The 24,962-nt window shown below is 31.0% G+C and overlaps 2 protein-coding genes and 2 long non-coding RNA genes across 4 annotated transcripts in view; 3 read left to right on the top strand and 1 right to left on the bottom strand.

The window, feature by feature from the left end:
• The first annotated feature begins 12,607 nt into the window (after positions 1–12,607).
• LOC113785524 (uncharacterized) lies at positions 12,608–13,500 on the top strand. Its single transcript, XR_003471654.2, has 2 exons — positions 12,608–13,058; positions 13,158–13,500. It is a non-coding gene; the product is annotated as an uncharacterized lncRNA (long non-coding RNA).
• Positions 13,501–15,302: 1,802 nt separating this feature from the next.
• LOC113785469 (uncharacterized) lies at positions 15,303–16,109 on the bottom strand. The gene is made up of 2 exons (XR_003471611.2): positions 15,974–16,109; positions 15,303–15,823 (listed from the first exon to the last, which is right to left on the bottom strand). It is a non-coding gene; the product is annotated as an uncharacterized lncRNA (long non-coding RNA).
• A 95-nt stretch (positions 16,110–16,204) lies between these two features.
• Positions 16,205–18,712, top strand: LOC101489893 (protein NUCLEAR FUSION DEFECTIVE 4-like). The gene is made up of 2 exons (XM_004491228.4): positions 16,205–16,663; positions 17,335–18,712. The coding sequence occupies exons 1-2, from the start codon at positions 16,205–16,207 to the stop codon at positions 18,502–18,504; spliced, it is 1,629 nt and encodes a 542-aa protein (XP_004491285.1). The 3' UTR covers positions 18,505–18,712.
• Positions 18,713–20,659: 1,947 nt separating this feature from the next.
• Positions 20,660–24,962, top strand: part of LOC101489577 (uncharacterized) — a 5,079-nt gene continuing 776 nt past the window's right edge. Inside the window, exons 1-8 of the mRNA XM_073365585.1 lie at positions 20,660–20,973; positions 21,988–22,191; positions 22,319–22,407; positions 22,504–22,642; positions 23,675–23,749; positions 23,878–23,999; positions 24,078–24,153; positions 24,269–24,330. Coding sequence (XP_073221686.1) covers positions 22,057–22,191; positions 22,319–22,407; positions 22,504–22,642; positions 23,675–23,749; positions 23,878–23,999; positions 24,078–24,153; positions 24,269–24,330 — 698 coding nt within the window. The 5' untranslated portion in view covers positions 20,660–20,973; positions 21,988–22,056. The remainder of the gene's footprint in view (positions 20,974–21,987; positions 22,192–22,318; positions 22,408–22,503; positions 22,643–23,674; positions 23,750–23,877; positions 24,000–24,077; positions 24,154–24,268; positions 24,331–24,962) is intronic.

Raw genomic sequence — 24,962 nt, 5'->3', positions numbered from 1 at the left:
AAATGCTGGTATCTCGAGTTAAGGGTAAAATCATTTGGTTAAATACTAAAATTATAGGCGAAATTCTGAACATTCCCTTTAAAGGTCAAAAGTTTTGTCCCGACAACTTGTGTGAATGGGCTGATATCTCTATGTCGGTTTGACAGACGCACAATGGAACAAAAGAGGACTCAGGCTGGTTCCAAATATGCCCAACAACGGTATGGAGTGAGAAATCTTACCGTTGATTATCGCCTTTTGCACTATTTTCTTAGCTACATTCTGGTTCCGAAGGCTGGAAATTACTCCCAAATTTCGGAGTTTGAATTACAAATTATGAATTTCATGTATGAAGGTTGTCAACTAAATTGGGCATACTTTGTGAAATCTGTCATGTTTGGATCCAGAGAGGCAATTGGATTATCATATGTGAAGGAAGTTTCCCGGATTTTGGAACACTTTGGGGTGGACTTCTCTGATGAAGTCATGTATACACCCACAAAAGAAAATATGTTGGATTTAGGTGTCTTGCCTAGCATGAGGATCATATGGAATGATGAGCTTGACTATTTTGTGCAAGTGATTATGGTCAACCATCTGATGCTGCTCAAGAAGACACTGCTGGACCCTTAAATAATGTTGCCCAGGCTGATGAAGATGGCGAGGAAATAGCCTCTGATGATGATTATATCTCCAATCAAATGCTCATGGCTCGCCTTGATTCTTTCCAAACCTTCTCCCAAACTCCATTCGAAAATCTGACCACTTCTATCAACACTCACTTCTAGAACATTGAAACTACTATTGCTCGCAACCATGACGATTTATCTCAGGACATTAGTAGTTTATCTGACAAACTTGATCATTTTTACATTCCAACGGATTTTGATCGACACTAGGATTCCCACAAAAGAAAATATGTTGGATTTAGGTGTCTTGCCTAGCATGAGGATCATATGGAATGATGAGCTTGACTATTTTGTGCAAGTGATTATGGTCAACCATCTGATGCTGCTCAAGAAGACACTGCTGGACCCTTAAATAATGTTGCCCAGGCTGATGAAGATGGCGAGGAAATAGCCTCTGATGATGATTATATCTCCAATCAAATGCTCATGGCTCGCCTTGATTCTTTCCAAACCTTCTCCCAAACTCCATTCGAAAATCTGACCACTTCTATCAACACTCACTTCTAGAACATTGAAACTACTATTGCTCGCAACCATGACGATTTATCTCAGGACATTAGTAGTTTATCTGACAAACTTGATCATTTTTACATTCCAACGGATTTTGATCGACACTAGGATTCAATTTTTAATACGTTGAAGTACTATCTTATATTATGCCTTGTAGTTTGTTTCATGTCTTAATTTGTAGTTTGTTTTATGGTATGTTCTATGTACTGAGTTGAAATTTGTTATCATTAAACACATGTTGACTATTATGATGTCCTTAAATTAAACTTGCATTCATCCTTCGTTATGTCATTTTTTTTTTTTATTTACAATGTGTACTACTTTTCCCTTTACTCGTGTGTATATTCTTGCATATGTATGTTTCTATATTTTTCCTTTTTTTTTATCATGTCAAAAGGGGGAGAAAATTTGGTATTGTTGTTGCCGTAAACATCTTGTAGGTCCTCAAACAGTTTTTCAATTAATCACATACAACGGGAGAGTACGCATATATTACGGGGGAGCAATGATTCAATTTCCACAATCTATCCACAACAACAACATTTTGTCATAATCAAAAAGGGGGAGAATGTAAACTACAAGTTTTTGATAAAGACAAAGATCAACCATTATGGTCAAAGCAACAACCTCAAAAAGAAGTTCAAATATCTTCATTAATAAAGCTTCAAATCCAAATATTAAATGTTAAAATATAAAGGTATATGATACAAACCAATACTTCAATTACATGAGAACAAGTCATATTTACATATGTATATAAAGTATTTTCAAAAGTCAAAATAGCATTAACAACGTCTTAAAACTAATATTTTTGACAAAATACATAAGTGTATTCGAATACAGCATCCTGCATTCGAATACAAAGCAAGTCAGAAGCAAAAGTCTCAAAGTTGTATTCGACTACGACTATGTGTAGTCGAATACACTTCAGTGGCCAAAATCCTTATATATGTATTCGACTACAACCTTCTGTAGTCGAATACAAAGTAAGTCAGTGGCAAATTTTCACTAATCTATATTCGACTACACACATGTGTATACGAATACAAGGTGTAATTTTTGAATATTTTTGAACGTTACAAAGAGGTGTATTCGAATACACACATCATGTATTCAAATACAACTGGAAGCAATACAATTTTTCAGATCTGAAATGGCTCCAGATCATTGTATTTTTTCATCAAACCTTTTGGATCAATGGCCACGAATCTGAAGAGATGTTTATGGAGTATAAATACCCCATAACTTCATATCAAACTAGACACAATCCTTGAATCAATACCTTGAACAACTTTGAACAAAATTCTGATTTTTTACAAAGTACTTGCATTTCATTTTCATATCATTCAGAAAGGTTCTCAAGTACTTGAATAGTTATTGGATTGTTTATCAATATACCTCTCCTTATTCTTATTCAAATCATATTGTATCACTTGTAAAAGAAAGTAATACTTTCTTAAAGGTAGGTTAATCTAAAATAGTGGTGTGTTATCTTAGAAGTGTTGTTAGAAGTTTGTAGCAAGAATCTCAGTGTGGGAGTTGTACATTTTCTAACAATTAGTGGATCAATCTCGTGTGGTGTGCAAGAGGACTGGATGTACCCTTGGTTATAAGGAGAACCAGGATAAATCTATTGTGTTCATTTATTTACTGCACCTTACTATTAGTAGACATTATATTAATTCAGAAAATTCAACTACCATATCACTAAAAACAAGAAAATTTACTAACACCTAATTCACCCCTCCTCTTAGGCGTACCTTTGTTCTTACAATAATTAAAACAAAATGTTTAGAGGGAAATTTCAGATAGAACTATTAATACACATAACGCACTAGTTAGTCCAATAACATTCAATCATCATTCTTTCAATCCCTTAAACATTAGAATCGTCAGCACACACATGCAGAATTAACGAATTTTGAAGATTTGAATGCAAGTTTCAACAATTTCTACATGCAAAACCTCACAATTTTCCTCAATTCTCAATTTCAAAACCCCCATTATTTCAAGATCCCAGAAAATAAATCTTTCATCAGAAAAAAGATGTTGAAATCAACCGAAGAACCCGCATGCATTATGCAAAATCAGTTTTACTAGGAAAATAGCTCACGCTCTTCGCAAGGATAAATTTCCTTTAGAATTGAGTTGGTTTGTTGGAGTTGTCTGGTTTTCTAGTTCATAATACTTCAGCCTCTACTACAATGGATCAAATATAGGATTATCAGATTTGGTCTTTATCTTCTTTCAATGTTTCCTTAGACTGTAGATGATACTAAAGGTGAAGAACAAGACATGTATGAGATCAGATTGGAGGGAAAAAAACCTCAAAAAACAATTTCCATTGGAGGATCTTCGAGAGGTAGGGAAAAGGATAGAGATGTTGATGATAAATAGTAACAGATTAAAAGAATAACCTTTTAGTATTTAGATTGAAGAGAAAGTGGGGCTTGTTGTGAAACAAAGTAGGGCTTATGGGAGGGAATAAGAGAATAGTAAGGTTTTTTCCTATTTTGACACTTGTCCTAGTTAATACTATCAATTTCCTACCCCAACTTTGATATATAAATTAAATATTAGTTGAAAATAATGTATGATGCTTATCAACAAAATTTTAGTAATTTACTTTTACAAAGGGAATGATCTTATTTCTTATTGTCAATAATCAAAATTGGTAAAGGCTTATAGTGACATTTGGTTTTAAATTGAGAGCCTTGTGACTCAAAATTTTATAAGGGTCAAAAATATATTTTTAAGTTGGGAGTCATGGAAGACATGTAAGTATGACAAGCAAGGTGATAATACTAACCAGTAGGCTAGGGGCCCAACTTGTTGCACAATTTGGAAAGGTCGTACGAAACAGGGATTGTGCTTTTTGACATTTAACACCCTTCAAACGCCAATAGTTGGGATAGCCTTAAGGAATACATGACTACCTTCATCAAATTCTAAAAGTCATATTGTGTTATCATCGTAACTCTTCTTCCTACTTAAGTCCACTTTCAATTTTGTTTTATAGGAGGAAAAAAAGTTTAAAGTGTTTCTTTTGAATTTTGATAAATGTGATATCTTAAATAACTTGTAAAAGTTTATTTTTCCTCTAAAAGAAATTTATTTATTCGCTTTCAATTTATTTTAAACAAATATGGTATAAGTTATTGTGTATTATTTTGGGGTTTTAGGGTGTCACACTTTTCACTAGATTTGGACTGCACAATGTAGCAAGTAATTTACTCTAATCATTAGAGAATATATCCTAATATTCTACACAATACTTTGGGTCTTGGAATTTCACATATAATTAAAAACATTAGTGTTTTAAATTAAACTAATTTTATTCTAACAAGTTCAATCTCATAAGAAATAAACTTTCTTGTGGACGACAATTATTTTGAAATTTGTACGAGTAAGTACTTGTCCGATGTATGTATGATAGTTTATCTCATCGTGAACAACTTGTCCCATGTTAGATAATTATTTCGACAATTTTTATGAACAACATATTTTTTACTAATTCTTTATTGCCAAATATTTATCGTGCACATGACATTTATAATAAATTGTTATTAGTATATTATAATTATTTTCAATTTTATTTATAACATATAAAAAAATAAATAAAAAATAATTAACAAATGAATTAAAAATAAACATTTGAGTCGTGTATCAATTGTATGTTCCAAAATTTTCTTTACCGACTAATTCTTTTAAACAAAAACAATGTGAAAATTTTGAAGTGTGAAAAAAAACTATAATTATTTTATTTATAATTTTTTTCATTTTTATGTTGATATTGAAAAATTATACTTTTGACTAGTTCTTTAGTGACAATTATTTGTTCCGTGTGCAATTTTATAATAACTATAATTGTTATCTTTTTATTTAGAAGATATCAAAATTATAGTAATTATAACTAATTAGTTAAGAATGTAAGATTTATGGGTCACATATGTAATTAATTAATTAAGTGTGTTAGGGTCATTATATAATTAGCCAATAAACTAGGGGTCAAATAATATATAATAGTTTATGGCTAAAGAGAATAATAGTTATGAAAATTAATAGTGTAGATACCAGACAGTTTCTAATTTAATGAGGGGTTGAATTAGAAATACTGCAGTTTGGGATATAACTAATAATAGTTATATATAGGGGTAGTGGTCCCCAAGGCAAACACAACAAGACTATTCAGTTTCACAAACCTAACGGAGAAAACTCTCTGGTTCTCTCTATCCCCATCAAGAGAGCAAGATCTTCAGGGTGTTTTGCTGAGGAAGATCACCCAACCCATTGGCTCTATCATCATCATCCCAGGATTTCATAAATGGCAATTCCCACAGCTACGCTTCCGCCCTTGGTTATTCATCATGTAATTGACATGGATTGGATAACAAAGAACACACATTTATCCTATGAAATTATTTTTGCTAGGATGCAAGAATTATTTTCTCTTTTTCATTCATTTTTCAAAAATTTTGAATTTTTGATGTTCATTGTTTTTGCTTTATCATTGAATTTGTTTAACCTAAAAGTTTATAATTTTATGTCAGACAGATCCAAAATTTTCCCGATGGCATTGTTGCTTTTGTTATTTTATTTTCTTAAAAAAAATGAAAGAAATATTTAATATATATTTATAAATAATATAAAGAGAAATTCAATAAGATGAAAAGGTAAATGGTTTAGAAGAAATAATAAAATAAGGGAAGACACATGTATTTTAAAAGTTGAGTTTTTAATCACAACAATCTATTTTATTTTAAACGTAGAAAAGTATTCCTCTCATTTCCAAAGTACAATATTTATGAAGATAAACAAATGTGTAACACATTATAAATTACTTTTTCCATGGAAACTGATAGAGATGACCGTTCCGTATCTTAAATGGTCCTTGTTCACTTATCGCCCAATCGCATTCCTTGCAGTCATCTCTTGTGCTTTTGTATACGTCAAACCAATGAAGTTGGTCTTTCCATGCAAAGGAACAATAGAATAGTGTTGTGTCAAAAAAGTTGTCATGAAATTTCCAATCAAAACCCTTTGAAAAAGGAAGAACACGAACTCCAAGATCATCATCACCAGATTTACAATGAACAGTTAAGTCACTATAGCTTACTAAAGTGTTGCTGATACTCACACGAACTCCAAGAACATTGTGCACAAATAACAACATCAACACACATATCCAAAGAATTTTTTGGATACAAGAAGACATTGCACCTTTAGTTATCTTTTCTTTTAAATTGATTTGATAAATAAAATTTAAAATAATTGTTTGAATAAAGTCGTATATTTATAGAAGGATTTTAGGAAAGAATGCAAATATATAAATAAATCAAAATATTTAAGGTAATATTTTAGGAAATATAAAAATAATTAATAACCGTTAGTTAAAAATAGTAATCATCATGCTTTGAATCTTCCTATTAAATCAATCAACCTAAACAATTCAAATCCTTTAATAATAACTATTTACAAGAATAAAACTTATCATAAAGTCTAATTTAACTAGTAAATACCGATATGGTTAGGTTATACATCCAGTCTCGATTCAAAGTCAGAATCTTACTTTATTTACGTCAATTTTAAGTAGTATTGTTGTTTACCACTTTGTTACTAAAAATAAATAAATAAAATAAGAAAACTTATCAACTTTAGTATCGACCCTCGTTAGTTTTATTTTTATGTTTTCTTTTACATTTTAAGTGTGTAAATGTTTGTTTGTTTTTTGTAAAAAGAATTTTTATCTAAAGATTGTATAAAAAATAATAAGTATATTTTTAACAACACTAAAATTTAAATTTTTTTAAGTGTAAATCCTATATTATAAAAGTAGAATTTTCATTAATAAAATTTAATTTATAAGATGATTTAGATATTTAAATTCATTTGAAATATTTTTAATATTTATAATTTTTTAACAGATAAAGTATTGACTAAATACATTTTTTAATTAATGATGTAGATATTTATCAAAATAAAGTATTGGCTGAGGATATTCAATAAGATAAATTCGAAGAGAGGTAAGGAAGGTTTTTACTCAATGTAGAATAATCAATTTAGGAAAAAAAATTCATCTTGATTTATTTTATTAATTTAATTAATTTTACAAATATTGTAGTTTTGACCGAAGATATTAACAAAAAAAAAAAAGTTGAGAAATGCTAATTTATAAATTATATTGAACTAGTCAAATACTCGAATGTGATAATATAGATCCAAGGCTGATAGTATTTCTTTATGTGACTCAAACAATAATATATTTACTTATATAAATTATGAACATTTTTAGAAAATTAGAAGCAATGGGAAAGACTTATAAAATATAAATACATAATTTTCTTCTTTATGCGTTATATATCTAAACTAAAGTGAAACATATAAAGCATGATTGTAATAGCATAGATAAACTATGTTGAGACAAACTCTATATTTAAAGTTTTGATGAAAATAAACAAAGGTTAATTAAGAAAGTTAATTTTGATTCTAAAATGTTATGTTAATTTAACATGTGTTTTTGAGTGGATTTAATTAAGAACATAATCAAGCAAATCAAGAAAAGACAGCAACAAGATCATTTTGCATCATAACAGAGAATGATCTTCAGCTTCAACAAACTGTCCATCACAGCATATTGGTCAAATATTTTTTATCTATTTGACAAAGAGTCTGCTATGGAAATTATTCATATCCAATCAGTACATGGCAAGGAACAAGTAGGAATCATCCAGACTCAAAAAGGTTATTTGATCGCAAAGATCAAAGGACTCAAAGACAGACAAAAGTCATGACGGTCTGCAAACTCCAAAAATCAAATATCAAGAAAGTTCGATCAATCTGGGCATATGACAAGACAATTACAAAGGAAATCCAGAACACTTAAAACGGGAACTCCAGAATGATTATTGAAGCTCAAGAAAGTTCAAACTGACAAACCAAGAACGTTAATCATTCTCCGTTTTCTGCACAAAGACAGCAGCTCTGTTTCTCTCTATTTTGATCTGCAATTCATCTCCAACCCTCTCTAGCTACACTCAAGACTCAAGACAGAGAATGTACCATCCAAGAACAATGAAGAAACGTCAAGAGCACTTTCTAAGAAAGGACATAACTGCTTTAAATGTTAAACCATTAAAAGTCAAAAAGCTATTTCAAAGAAGGATTATTTTTATTCTGAAATAATGTTTCAGTCAAAAAGCAAAGTCTCTCCAACAGCTCTTGTACCTTCATTCAGTACATCTACAGCCTATAAATAGAAGGCCATTATCCCGATTCAAAGCGCGAAATTCAAGTGCTTCGAAATTCATAATCAATCACATACATACTTGAAATTCTGCAAAAAACAGAGGCAATCTTACTCACTGATTTCTACGAAACAGTTGCTGGTTTTTACTTATCAAATAGCTTGTGCAATGTCAATTCTCAAACAAGAGTTGAGAAATTTCAGATTATGTCAAAACAATCAAATTGTAAAAACTCAAACTATAAGAGTTTCTTTATAGTTTGTTTTAAGATTACTTCCTATCAAGGTTAGATAGGTGTTGGTATTGCTTTCTGGGCAGAAAGCATTAGAGGTTGAAATAGATCAACGTTGATCTAAGACTAGGTGTTGTAAGTTCAAGAAAGCTCTTTTACACTTAGTGGAAAATCTCACAGTGTGAGGACTAGACGTAACCCACATTGGGTGAACCAGGATAAAATCCTTGTGTGGTATTCTCTATCTTATCTCTCTATTTATCATTCTGAATTAATTAAAGCATAAACTGATTTTCTGGTTTTAACTAATCAAGGAACGTTCTCCGTTTTACTACTAAAACCAAGAACGTTCTCCGTTTTCTGTTTTCACAACTAAGATCAATCTTGAGTTATTTTCTTAAGTTTTAACAGAAATTTTTAAAAGGTATATTTACAATTCAAACCCCCCTTTCTTGTAAATCGACATTGTTACTTCAAATTAGTCTTCTGTATGATATTGAGTTTCATTTTTTATTAGTGAGAACTTTTCATTTGAATGATAGTTCAATCTCATATGTGATAAATTGTCTTGTGGATTATAATTATTTTTAAAAATTTATGAGTAATAACTTGCCTGATGTGTGTTTGAAAGTTCAATCGGAGACAACTCGTCCCATGTTAGATAATTATTTTGAAATTTAAATATCTCAAAACTTGTCACATTTATGTTTTTTCATCTCATAGGTGTCAATTTGACCCGACTATTAGAATTGATTTCGTTTTTATGGAGACAATATTGAAAAAAACTAATTTTTACAAATTCCGTATTGACAAACATTTATCTCGTGTATGATGTTTATAATAAACTGTAATTAGTATATTACAATCATTTTTCAATTTTATTTAGAAAATATAAAAAAATAATGAATTTATCTAATAGATTAAAAACAAACATTGTTTTTGTGTATGAATTACATGTTTCAAAATCTTCTTTAATGACTAATTTAGAAAGGAAAAAAAAAACAAGTGAAACATTTGAATGTGAAAAAAAACAATATATTTATTTTATTTATAATCGTTTTAATTTTTATGTTGATATTGAAAAAATTCTAATTTTAACAAGTCTTTAGTGACAATTATTTGTCCTGCCTACGGTTTTATAACAATTATAATTATTCTCATTTTATTTAGAAAATATCAAAATTATATAATTTTAACTTATTAATTAGCTACAAAAATTTATCCTATAAAATCATTTTTGTTTGGATGCAACAACGGTTGTTTCCTTTTGCTTAATTTTTCTAAAACTTATATTTTTGAGGTTCATTGTTTATGCTCTATCATCGAATTTGTTTCACCTAAAAGTTTATAGTTTTATCTCCATCAGATCTAAAACTTTTTACGATGGCATTATTGCTTTTGTGTTTTTATGTCTTAGAAAATAAAATAAATATTTATTATAAATTTATAAACATTGTAAATTGCAATTAAAGAAGATTTAAAAATAAATGATTTAGAAGAAATAATAAAATAGACAAGTAATAATTAAAGGGAAATCCCAGTCAGAGGGAGTTTCAATCAATGGGAGATTATAGTCAAAGGGAACTCCAGTCATAGGAAGTTCAGTGAAAGGAAAGACTAGATCATAGGAAGTCAATTCAGAGGAAGGACTGTACCATGGAAAGTTAAGTCAAAGGAAGAAATCGACTAGAGGAAGTCAAATCAGAAGAAAGAGTAGACTACTAAAGTTCGATCACTAGAAGCATTCTATTAGAGGAAGTCAAGTTAGAGGAAGGGCTAGACTAGAGGAAGTTCGATCAGAGAAATGATTTATCCAAAGGAAGTCAAGTCAGAAGAAGGACTTTATCAGAAAAAGGATTGGACTCAAGGAAGTTAAGTCAAAGTCTACATAGAACGTTTAGAGAGGGTCTACTTATAATGTCCAAAGGGAATATTTAGAGGATAAGCAGAACGTCAAGAGGAAAGGTTCATAGGAGAGTAGAACAATCAAAGGGAAGGTCCAAATGATGCGTTGAACGTCTAGAAGGAATGTTCATGCGATACATAGAACGTCCAAAGGGAAGGTTTAGAGGATACATAGAATGTCTAGAGGGAAGGTTCAAAAGATAAGTAGAACATTTAAATGGAAAGTTCAATCCCTTAAACATTACAATCATCAGCACACACATGTAGAATGAATGAATTTTGAAGAATTGAATGCAAGTTTCGACAATTCCTACATGCAAAACCTCACAATTTTCCTCAATTTTCAATTTCAAAACCCCCATTATTTCAAGATCCCAGAAAAGAAATCCTTCAGTATAAAAAGATGACAAAATCAACCGAAGAACCTGCATGCATTATGCAAAATCAGTTATACCATGAAAATAACTCCTACTCTTTACAAGGATAAATTTCTTTTAAAGTTGAGTTGGGTTGTATGAGTTGTCCGGTTTTCTAGCTCCTAATACTTATGCCTCTACTATAATGGATCGAATATGGGATTACCCGATTATGTCTATATTTGCTTTCAATGTTGCCTTGGATTGTAGGCGATACTAAAGGTGAAGGGGAAGACATGTATGAGATCAGATTTGAGGGAAAAACCCTCAAAATTTTCTGCCATTGGAGGATCTTCGGGAGGTAGGGAAAAGGATAGAGATGTTGATGATAAATAGTAACAGATTAAAAGAAGAACCTTTTAGTGTTTGGATAGAAGAGAAAGTGGGGCTTGTGGTGAAACAAAGTGGGGATAATGGGAAGGAATAAGAGAATAGTGAGGTTTTCTCCTATTTTGACACTTGTCTTTGTTAATACTACCAATTTCCTACCCAAACTTTGATATATAAATTAAACATTACTTGAAAATAATGTATGATGCTTAACAAAAAGATATTAGTAATTTAATTACTATCTCTATCTTGTAAATATTTGTAAGGTAGTGATAGGGGTTCTTACATGCTCTACTTTTTAGAAAAATTGTCCACAAAATTTTGACAGCTTACTTATTGTCGAAACCTTCAAGTTTGATAAACTTGATGTACCTGGAAAAATTGCAGTTAAAGGAAAATTATGAGATATCGCGTATCCACTATGTCGATGTGTCCACTTGTTGACAAGATTAAAACAAAGGGTGCACCTAAAATGGAAAAAGTAAGGTATCAAATAGAGATAAATCAACCAAATATGATCCATCTTGGTGGGAGTATATTGATGCAAGTGTTCGATGCAGTGGCACAAATGCATGTAGCACTGTAACATCTAATAAAGTACAACAACCTCGATCATCTGTCAAAAAGCTCACACCTCGACTATCAGTTAGCAAGGTTCAATAACCAAGAGTTCTTCTCTTCAACGATTGGTTGCCGTTTGAAATTCATAAATTCATAAATGGCATTATTGACGTCGGCGATGATGGTAATTGTGGATATCTGCAGTTGCAGGTTTACTTGGAATGGGTGAAAACTCTTGGACATTAATTTGTCAAGAGTGTGTGGTAGAATTTCGAGAGTTTTTATCTCATTACGAGAGAATATATGGTGGAGAAAATTTTGTTCAACAAATTATACACAGTGTGTATGTTGAACAAATTGCAACTATGAAAAATTGGATGACACTTCTAGAAATGGGATATGTGATTGCTTCGAAATTTAACTTGATTTTCGTCGCATTATCACTTAACTAATCGCAAACATTTTTTTCAATTAGAACTTCACCACCAACATCTATGACAAATCATCGTATGATAGTTATTGCATTTGTAAAAAACTGTCATTTCGTGCGTATATTAATTGTGATATTTAATTTACGTTGATCAATTGTGATAGTTAGTATATTTTTATATGTTTAATATACTATTGATTTTAATAGATTTATTATTTAAAGTCAAATTCTCTTATACAACAAACAAGTAATTTGTGGAGAAAATAAACACAAACAATAGAAGTTTATTTACAATGATCCCCATTTGAATATATTTTCATATAGTATAGATGAATATATTGTAAACTTGATGAATATATTGTAAACTGAATACTTGAATAGTTGAAAGAAGATAAACTCCAAAACACCAAAACATAACCGATCCAAAGGAACCGGCACTGGTTGTAACCCCCACCAACCTAGCCACATCACCCACCTCATACTCTTCCAGAAACTTCTCCATATTCTCCCACGTCGCCGGCTTATGTCCTCGTCCACTGTTGTTGCGTTCCTCCACTCTCTGGCGCCATATATCACAATCAGCATGCCTACACTCAATAATAAGAAGTTGAGCGGAAAACGAGGCGGCGAGTTCACGAAGAGGGTGGAGGTGGGCCCTACGAGAAAGAGGGGAATCGAGAACAACGTTGAGGCCGAGGCTAAGTTGAGTTGATGCAATCTGTCAGATGATGTCGTATGATAGGTCATTGAGAAAAGAACGGGGTGAGTACAGTCTTTAATATCGTCTTTGTCGATTAATAGGATTTTGAGTTTAGAAGCTTATTGATTTCGCTAACGTGCTTTTCCCACTCCCAATTGAAGGTTTTGGATATTTTTGAATTGCATGTATATCCAACAAACTTTCTCTTCCACACGCATTTTCCATGGATTGGTGGCAAAGGTACTGAGAGAAGAAAGGGAAATAATTGTTGAATAATTTTATATATTTTCACTTTTGTCAGTTTCATCCCAATTTTTTTTCTTTTTCATTTTTCAATTACATCCACATAAGTAATGTAAACTGAATTGCCGTAAATCTAGTTCACATATATATGAATTTAATGCAGATAACATATTTGGATGTAATTGAAAAAAACATAGGTGAAATTAGTTACTATTTGATACTCTTTACTTATTTATATTACATAAAATTGTATTTGTTTTACACAGTTCATCTACATTTCTCATTCGTATGTCTCTATCTAGTTTATAATAATTGAATATATTATAAACTTTGAATCCAATGTAGTTTATGTTTGCTCAGCACCATTTACGAAGCTGCTTTATTAGTGATCTATTAGTCCCTAGAGATGTTGGTGGAGAGTAGAAAAGAAGGTTAGTGAGATTGCTACAATTATATCTTAGTCTTAATTTCTCATCCAAGCTTCATGATGTAGCAATTGTTTACCAATTCTTGAGACTTCTAAATTGTTGGCCATGCTCATATATTTAGGTGTGAAATGTCATTTATAGATAGATTCGTGAGTAACTATTAGAACCAAATTTACAACTAATCTAACTAATTTGCAACTAACATAAACTAACTTTAACAACTAATCTTTTTTATGGTTTTATATTGAGATCAATTCATCTTTATAAAACCAGCTTGTAAAGTGAGGGATACCAATCTTTATAAACTATTATAGAGCTCTATATATCTCTTATGGATTTTTCTTAATACACCCCTTACGCCCAACACTGCGTATATATAAATGGTGTGTGGCCTGATCCAGTAGACTCTGATACATCTTAAGTTTTATATTAAGCATAACTAATCCTTACAAAACCGACTTGTAAGGTGAGGGTACCACTCTTTATAAATTCTATTATAGAGCTCCATCTCTTATTTGTTTTTCCCAATACACCCCTTTCACGTCCAACACTATAGGGCTTGGTGCGTGTATATAAATTGTGGGTGATCCGACCTCTTATACCATGTTGAATGAGAGAACATGAGAGGGACATATGATGAAGCTGTGTGAATTAAACAACGGAGTCATTTTATTTAGGCTCAAGACAAAAAATTATACAAAAAAAATGTATGAGATATTATCCCTAATTACATAATATGATACACAATAAATACAGAGATCATAAATATATTTTCAATATTTTTCATCCATATGAAAAAGAGATAAGGGAATGTTAATGTCATTGTCAAATGATTTAAGATTAATATAAAAATGTGTGTGTTGACTCGTTCGTGCATGCTCCTTTGTTTTTATGATGTATACCAAGTTTTTCTGCATTTGGCAGCTTCAAAGAACATTCATTTAATTTAGTTGAACTCTTTGAGATGTTTTGTTTTGCAACATTGTTTTAAAGTAAATGATAACATCATTTGTTCTTATACTCCTAAACCGACTTTCATTTTATTTCTAACTAACTCTCCATAATAACAAACTTGAAATAACACGTGAGAAAAAAGTGTTTTCAACGGTCATAGTAATGTATATTTTTTTTAATAAATTATAGAAATTCTATTGTTGACTTTTTTTTTAACTTTACAACAATTTTAGATTCCCTCTAAGTATGAAAGCATAAACATAAAGTCTAAATGGTTAGATTGAAGTTGATAGGATCATTTTAGATTTCCTGTGTATGAAATGGACTTCTCCACCAAATTGTAGGATGTTGATTGCAATTACTGGAAGTGGTTTTTGAAATTGAAGATGGAAGTAGCACAAATAGATGCATTTAGGGTGCGCACAAAATTATAGCTTATTTTACTATTTCAACTTTTACTTTTATTGTACTATGACCTATTATATTTGTGTATAGTGTAGTTGATCCTTCTATATTGTATCAACGTTTTTACCCAAAACTTTAAGAGACTTTGTAAAATAATTCAATAGTCTGTGGCAGTGTATTTCTAATTTGAGCCAAATTTCCAGATCTAGTCCTTGTAAAGTAAATAGAACACAAATTTTCATTTATATTTTTAAATTCAGTTTATAGTAGCATATATGTAGCTATAATAACTATATATCATTTGATTGATTTGCGTTGAAAATTAAACTGATACTCTGCAACATTTTTTAACGAGGATACTACGATGCCTAATCTAATATCATCCTCGATTCATACTATAATCAAATCAATCAAGCAACCTAAATAAGTGTAGGAAGATCCATCTTCTAATAAAGTCTTCCTAACTCTATTCACTTATCTCTTTCACTTTCTTCCTTACCTCTCTATTTTCCAACACACTCCTTATTCCTCTCTCAATCTTATAGTTAGCCCCACCATTAAGCTCCACCCTATAATCCAATGCAATCTCCACACCATCTTCAACTCACCCACCAATTCAAAAGCATTTGTTTGTTGTTCAGCAGACAACGGCCACGTGGCAATTGGCACACCAAAATATATACTCTACAGTGTGGAATTCCATCCACAATGCGAAACGAAGCCTCCTGTGGCTGGATGGGCTAATATTTGGGCTTGTGGAGCCCATCCAATTACCCTTCCTATCTTAGTCGTCCGATCTAAAAAACCGTCAGATAAATTGTTAATCACATATGCAAAGGATGTTAGTTGTTCATTGAAAAGATAAATGCATCATTTTTTAACAAAACGTACTTTATAATTTATTAAACAATATTGATTATTAATTTTTTGTCTTATAAAACCTATACCTGTGATCTTGATTCATCGTTCAACTTCAAGAGGAATTATGTGAGATCTATGAGTCGATGCCATCCAAATCTATAACCACGTCACCAAATTGGAGAGAACATCAACCTGTACACGTGGTCAATGAACAATATCAAAAGTACACCTGTCATGATACTAGCAAATCCAAAACGCTGATTCGAAAACAAAGGTGAAAAAGATGCATATGGAATTGGAATTAAGCAACCCTAAAAATGGACATGAATTTCTACCTTACCAAATCCAAGTGGGTATCAACAGTAGCAAGCATATGGATCCAATGCACCAGTGGATCACTCTACACTTTCTCCATCTACTCCCAAACTCTAAAGTCAACGCAACACTACGATCAGTCAACGCTCGACATCGTTTCTGTTTACAAAGACATCGGAGCCAACATCGGTGTCCTGTCAGGTCTCTTATACGATTTCCTTGCCACCAGAACAGCAACTGGGCCGTGGCTTGTTCATTTATTGGGCTCGGCCCAATGCTTCTTGGGCTATTTTCTTATGTGGGCTGCTGTCTCCGGCCTCCTTCCACCGGTGCCTTTGCCGCTCATGTGCTTCTTTATGTTCGTGGCGGCTCATGCTCAGAGTTTCTTTAACACTTCTAATGTTGTCACCGGTGTTCATAATTTCCCTAATTACAGTGGAACCATCGTCGGCATCTTGAAGGTGTTCTGTTCTTTTTTTCTTCTCATCTTCGTTGACTTTTGTATTGCAATTTAGCTCATATAATGAACGATGAATAATTTTAATTATGAGATTAAATTTCACACAAAATATTTCAAGATAGTTAGATGACCACTTATCATTGTAGAAGCCTCTCTTTTAAATGAATCAAGACAATTTAGTCCCCATATTTACTAAATAATAAATTAGTCCTTGAAATTAAAGAAAGCCAATCAATATAATATTGTGATGAATTTGAATTGCGAAATAGAGATCAACAAAAGCTTAAACAATTTTTCAAAAACTAAGCATGCCCTAAATGTTTTGCCAACTCAAACATTATTGACCCTGTTAGATGAAGGAGGGACTAATTGATTGAAGGTCTTCAATTTCATGAACTAATTTGCCGTATCAAATTGTCTGACCTTTACAATTTCAATGAACAAAATGGTGTTAACTCTTTTAGTTTTCATGAAACTATTTTCTATTATTATTTTCTTAACGAATCCCTTTGTGGCACTCTGCTTTACGTGTCTAAATATTCATTTTCAATTTGCTTCTTATTTTTCATGATTGTGATAGTAAAAGTTGACCAAATGTGAAACTAATCTGCCTTAATTTTTTGGTGTCTTGCATTGTGTTCATGTTTGAGTCTTGGACTTTTTTGTTGATAGGGATTTCTAGGTCTAAGTGGAGCAATATTAATTCAAGTGTATCGAACGATATTCATCGACAAACCTATGTCATATCTTTTGATGCTATCACTCTTACCATCTATTAACACTTTGATACTCATGTGGTTTGTAAGAATCCACTACACTCATGAGGTAGAAGAAAAGAAGTATCTCAACATATTTTCTTTGATGGCTCTAGCCATTGCTACATATCTTATGATTGTTATAATCCTAGAGAACATCCTTAGTCTACAATTATCGGTCCGCATATTTACATTCATCGTGCTTATGGTCTTGCTAGCCTCGCTTCTTTATGTTCCATTTAAAGCGCACAAAAGGAGCTCTAGTAGTGCTTTAGAAAGATTTCTTGATGAAGGATCCAACCTAATTGCAGAGCCAAGGTCTCAGGATACAGAGAAGAGGGATTCAAGAGAAGATTCTTTCGATAACCCTTTGTCGGATAATACTAACAACCAAAGGACTTTACAACAAGGAGAAAATCTCAATCTTTTCCAAGCAATGCAAACGTTGAATTTTTGGTTTTTGTTTGTTTCAATGGCATGTGGAATGGGATCAGGACTTGCCACGGTTAACAATATGAGCCAAATAGGAGAATCTCTTGATTATTCCACCATTGAGACAGGCTCCTTGGTTGCCTTATGGAGCATTTGGAACTTTCTCGGCCGGTTCGGAGCTGGTTATGTGTCAGATTATTTTTTACACACAAGAGGATGTGCAAGACCTTTTTTTATGGTGATCACTTTGATGATCATGAGCATTGGTCATGTAGTGATTGCTTATGGACTTCCGGGTGCGCTATATATCGGTTCGATATTGGTCGGTATTTGTTACGGCTCACAGTGGTCTTTAATGCCAACAATCACTTCTGAGGTATTTGGCGTGGGACATATGGGAAGCATATTCAACACCATTTCTATAGCAAGTCCAGTGGGATCTTATATATTCTCTGTAAGAGTACTTGGTTATATATATGATAAAGAAGCATCAGAAGAAGGTAATGTATGCATTGGGACTCATTGTTTTATGTTTGGTTTTCTCATTATGGCATTTGCAACTATTCTTGGTTCTTTGATGGCCTTATGTTTGTTTTTGCGGACGAGAAAGTTTTATGGTCAGGTTGTTTTTAGAAGAATTCAGATTATTCTGTGAAGTTATTTTGGTTCAGCGACATAATTACTTTGTGTGCGCGCGTTCATACTTGTGTAACTCACTCTCTATGATTCTTGTGACACTATAATTTGTTGCGGATCATCCTCATAAACATTATGTACATGTAATTAATATGCTGCATAATGTTACAGGGTATTATGTGTATAGTTCACTGGTTTAGATCTACAACTACATTGATTGGCATCTAGGATCCCATCTGATTTGAATTTTTCATATCTCTTTTGGATTTTATTTTGTATAAGAGAAAGTTGGATAGTTTTGTTGATTCGCGTAATCTTATATTTGAGATAAGATGGCGTAATATATTTTTCTATGCTACAATGCCAAACACAATGGAGGAAAGACATAGTCTTATTCTAACTACCTCTTAAAAGATCATGAAATGAAAAGAGAATTTGAATGCCACACCATAACATAAAGATGTGAAGGAGATAATACTACAAGAATAAAAAATAAAATAAAAAATCAATAAGCTTCTCAAAATTATATTTAACCCGTTATTAGAATTTTTATACTAAGATTTAATTTATTTTAAAAAAATCAATTTGTTAGATGAAGGTGTCTCTTTTTATAAACTATGTTTATGAATTATATCTACTCAAATGTGTGATTTGGACATTTTCTAATACCAATAGTTGAGTTATAAAAATATTGATAAATAGAAGAAAAATAAATAATATTTTTATTAGATTACCTTTATTATTGGATTATTTACAATGATCATTAATGCGAAGGCAGATAAATGATATTAATTTGAAAAATGTATCATTAATATTAATTAGATGATATAATTTTTAAAAATAATAAATATTTTAACTATTTTAATTTAGATGCTTCTTTTAGTAGATACAACATAAATATATAAATAACATCTATAATATATAATGAGAATACCAAATTTTGGAATGAATTTTTTTTAAAGGATAAGAATGAATTTTTTTTAAAGTTTATCCTTCATTTAAAATACTTTATTCATATTTTTAACTTTTTATATTCAATTAAATAAGTAAACTTTTAAAAATATCTTTTTTTAATAAACTTTTAAAAATATATACTTATATATAAAATGATATCAATTTCACCTAAAATCTTTTTTTTTTCAATTTCACTATTCGTTTATATTATTTTCCTTAAATATTATTCTTCCTTTTCACTTTAAGAAGTTAACTCTTTTTTATCAAGAGAAGTGGTAGTGTTCATTTGCACATTAAATTAAATTATTTATATATATATATATATATAAATATATATATATATATATATATATTTAGTTTTTATTTTTGATTTTTTTAAGTTTTATTCGTTTTATTTTAGTATAAATTATAAATGTTAGATACTTTAGTCCCTCAAGTTATTTTCATTATATTTTAGTCACTTAAAATATAAATATTAAACAACTTTACTCTCTTAAGTTGCTAATATTATACATTTTGATCATTTCTAATAATGTTTAATATTATAACTTAAATAATTAAAATATCTAATTTTTATAAATTAAAAAACTAAAAATATTTATAATTTAAAACATTAAAACAGAACGAAATTAATTGTAGAATCTAAGTAAAACATAAACCTAAAAATAACTTAGATGTCTAAATAAATAGTTTGCCAAATTTTCTAAAGAGAATTGATAAATAATTTACAAAGGTAAAACACACGAAATGCAAGAAAGCTAGGTATCTCAAATTTAAGGAAAATGATGGTATTAAGAAGACTTTAATAAAAAAAATTATAAAAATTAAAAATTATGTATTTTCTTAATAAAAATTTGAAATTTTATAAAAGTAATATATTTTATGATAATTTAATTGAAGTAATTTAAAATTTTATAAAAATATAATATATTTAACCTTTTGATTTATATATGCTTTTCTTATCTCTCAGTGATTTGCTGAGATGGACAATTTCCTTTTACACCTAGAAAACAATTTTTTGAAGTAAGGTGGAAACCCCAAAATAGTAGCATGTCATTTACGGAATAAATGAGATTGATTACCAAAAATGTAAAAAACCAACAATACAGTCATCATGTAATACTTGAATTGATTGCCGAAAATGATAGAATCCAAAGTATCATTTATGAGTATCTACCATTAATTATCAATTACTATAAACGAAAATAAATAAATAAATGAAATATTAGAAAAATATTGAATGAGTGTAAAATACGCGGGTGCGAGCGAACCATAGTTGTGGGTTGTCTGTGGCTATTGTTATCTTCTTCCTCCTCCATCTCTTCCCTATTCCGATTCCCAAAATCCCAAATCCATCCAATTAGGGTTTTCATATTTCCAATTACATCTTCAATTTCTTCATTCATCATCACTACGTAGCCACATACTCCCACAGCCACCAAATTCCAATTCAAAAATCACGCACTCCACCATTCACCACGCGATCGCATTTTCTCTCCTTTAGTAAATTATCCTCACATATACACTTCGATCGGTACGTTTCTTTCACTTTTGTCAAACCTTAAACGATTTTTATTTTTTTATGTTTTTGTCAAGATATTTTAATCTGAACTTTAATGGTAGTATAAGATTGATTATTATTCATTGATTTTAGTTGGTACTGTTATTCATCCGCAATAGTAACTTGATTGTTCTTTTATTATTATTAGATGTGTTTATTTATTATTTAGAGTGATAACTGGGGAGTAATTGATAACCGTTGAGACTTTATTGATTTTAATTAATGAACAAAAAACCGTTTATTACTACCGATTACTAATATTTGTATTTCCTTTTTGTCTTTGTACAAGTGATTTATATATTGCTGATGTTAATAATTTTATTTCATTTATGTTAGTTTGGTTGGTGGATCTGCGGTAATGTTGCTTTATTGCTACTTTTTATTTACATTGCTTGGCAGATACATTTGGAAATTAGGATCGAGTTTTTGGGGTTTGGGTGAAACTTGGATATGTAGGAAGGGCATGAAGCATTTCTTGACTTGTTGATTTATTTCAGAGGGTTTGGTTCAGAGTAAGGAAGGAGTGTTATGGGTGGCGATGTGGTTTTTTGTGCAAATAAGCTTTTTAGTATCTGTGTTTGGTGTAGAATGCTTGGATTTTTTCATGGGAAGTTCTTAACTTTTTAGAGTTGATTTGGGATAGGATTGTTTTCAATAGTTTTATTTATTTAAGTTTGGGTGTGGAGTGTGGACTTCTATTTTTGATGTCCTTTCTCCAAGGAATACCTTATCACCCAAATTACCTGCATGTCTTCTTTCCTTGTGTGAATATTCTTGCTTTGTCCATAACAAACATTGCCTATTTGTCACACAATTGACATGTATTTAATTTGTCAGGTCTTTCTTTTCTCCATTTTTTTAAACTTCTGTGATAGTTGTTGTCATCCTTAACCCGTGAGTCGTTTTCAAAGAAAATCAAATTGGGTTCATCTCTGGCTTTTAGCTTTTTTATATCTGGGTTCAATCTTGTAGTTATTCATATTTCAGGTGAGTGGATAAAAGGTGGAAAGCACGTACAATCTTCAGGATATTTATCATCAAAAGGATAGTTTTACAATGTTGGCTTCTAAAGAAATTATGAAATTCAAATCATACCAGAACCAGGCAAATTTGTTTGTGAAGGAATATTTGTTAGCAGACCCTCTGATTCCATATACTTCCATTATTGGTGGAGTTTTTGCTTGCAAAATGGTATGTTATATTGTACTTTGTTGTTATTCTATTTTCTTAACTATATTATCCTAATAGTATTTAAGGTTACTATCGTTTATTATTTGTTATTATCTTACATATGTCTCTCAATATTACATTTTGCCAGGTATATGATCTCACTCAGCTTTTTAGCACCATTCATTTCAAGAGCTATTCCAGCCTCACTAAAATCCAACGTATTGAGTGGAATAACCGGTGAGTGGATTTTTTCATTTAGTAGAAAATCTCTTCTTTTGTTTCTGATGAGATGAGATAGTATGTTAATGATTTATTTTTCTATTTTCTATGCAGTGCTATGTCAACTATCCATGCCATTTTTATAACAACTATGTCATTGTACTTGGTGTTTTGCTCAAATCTATATTCTGATAGCCTGTCGGATGAACTTCTTACAGAACGGAGTTCTGCATTGTCTACGTTTGCTCTGGGGGTAAGAGTGACCTGGGCATTTTTCGTTGTTTTCCTTTTCTTAACCTCTTTGCAAGTCACAATTTTGTAAACAATAATCACATATAATGAGAGAAGGAGATCTCAACTGTTGAAGCTATGGGTTTTTAGATAAAATAAAGGGGATAACAAGAAGAAATATGACTATGGTGAAATATGATTGGTAATCAGCTTGATACTGACTTGATACAAAAGATTATGCACTAACCACTATTTATAGGGGTACATAGACTCATAATCCTAAATAAATATGGAAATCATAAAAGAAATCATAATAATAACCAAGTAAAATGAAAACTAATCCTAAGAGATAATCAAGGATACTCAAAGAATAGAAAGTAGAAACTAACTAAACCTAAGAAATAAACTAAGATACTCTAATATAATATCAAAGATATAAGATATTTTGGTATATTTGTAACATTGCCCCTCAAGCTAAAAGCTTTAAGCTTGTTACAAATATATTCTTTGGAAGAGAAAAGATTACACATAACATAATCAAACCAAAAAATATATCTCGGATAAACCATCAAAGAATGCCAACAACCGACCTATCAGGTTCGTGTTGAAGAACAAACAATGCTAATATAACATGAACCAAATGGATCCAGAATTTGTGATTAATAAAATTTGCTTACTAGTTGGGTGTTCTAGATTGAATGCCTTAGAATGAAAGATTATTAGCATTTTTTTACTATACTGGTGTCTCGTTATAGTCTGTAAAAGCAATTTCAAATGTTATTATTATAAATGTATCATATTAATTTTTTTCCTTATGCATGATTTTAAGGTCATATAATGATTGCTTAAATAGTAGTTGTTCTCATCTTCTTAATGTCTATATTTTCTGCTAAAATTCCTTATAGTAATTCTTTCTATATGGTGTTACTAATTATTTAAATCAAATACGGACTTGCTATTTTGACTGATAGCTCATATTTTGACTGACTACACATCTTTCTTTTCACCTGGTCATGAAGTCTGTTATACTTATTTATTTTTTTTGTTGTGACAGGTTTCTGTTGGTTACTTCATGGCTGACCTGGGGATGATACTTTGGTTTTTTCCTTCTCTTGGTGGATATGAGTATGTAAGAATCATATCTTTTGACGTGCATAATTTATTTAGCTGAAGACTCTTATTCAAATTTAAGATTGCTCCCTTGATAGGAACCCAGCTGGAGATGATTTAACGTGACTTCATATTAACATTATTCAGGTGATTCATCATCTGTTTTCTTTAGTAGCAGTAGCCTATTCAATGTTGAGTGGAGAAGGGCAGCTGTACACGTACATGGTCCTCATTTCCGAGACAACAACTCCCGGGATCAATTTGAGATGGTAATCTTGCACTTAAATTTGAACGCCAATAAGTCGTGAAGTTTTTTGTTTGTTGATGTCCATATTTTGTTTGTGAAGGTATCTTGATGTAGCTGGAATGAAAAGGTCAAAAGCTTATCTCATCAATGGGGTTGTAATATTCATTGCTTGGCTGGTAGGTCAAGTCATTGCAGTTTGAAATATATCTGTCACTCATTGTGAATAAAATTTTATGTCGAGTTCCCATTTTTTCCCTCTGGGTCATGCTTACCGAAATGATCTATCTGCAGGTTGCCAGAATACTTTTGTTTGTATACATGTTTTACCACGCTTACTTGCACATTGATCAGGTAATAACTACTGACACACCGAGTATAAGAATTGTCTTGTGTTTGGTGCTTTGTAGCAATTAGATCTTAATACTGAAATCTTGGTCTGTTATTGCTACATATTTTCTTCCATGATAATTGACACAGTACTCAGATCCATTTGTTACCTACTAGATCACTTTCTCAACATATCTATCTATGACTATAAGGGAGTAATTTGTGGTTTTCATGTGGGAAAGGTGGAATTTGACCCTAAATATTTTAGGTGCAAGGGGCAATATTTATCACAGTAGTATATTTTGTCTATATGGTTTATATTGAGATGTGGTAGGAGTGATTCATGACTGTTCGATCTTACATGCATGGATCAGAGATTAGTGAAAGGTCACCTGACTATATACTTTGATCTTGACCATACATACATACATATAATTAAGATTTTCTCCTTTCACAACGTGATAAATATTTGTTAGGTTTTCTATCTATACTTAAGTCAAATTTGTAGTCTATTTTTTCTACCACGTATGTGACTAGTACTGCAGCCTTGTTTGGGAATCTGATATTAATGGTTCATTTCTTTTGTCATTTCTTTTCAAGCAAAGTCTGTATGGTAAATTTTAGAATCTCATGTCATTATTCAACTGTTTAACAGGTT

This window comes from Cicer arietinum, chromosome 2 (genome assembly GCF_000331145.2).
Source record: "Cicer arietinum cultivar CDC Frontier isolate Library 1 chromosome 2, Cicar.CDCFrontier_v2.0, whole genome shotgun sequence".
Taxonomy (NCBI): Eukaryota; Viridiplantae; Streptophyta; class Magnoliopsida; order Fabales; family Fabaceae; genus Cicer; species Cicer arietinum.
Note: the sequence above shows the minus strand (reverse complement) of the source record. Positions and strands in the feature narration are given on the sequence as shown.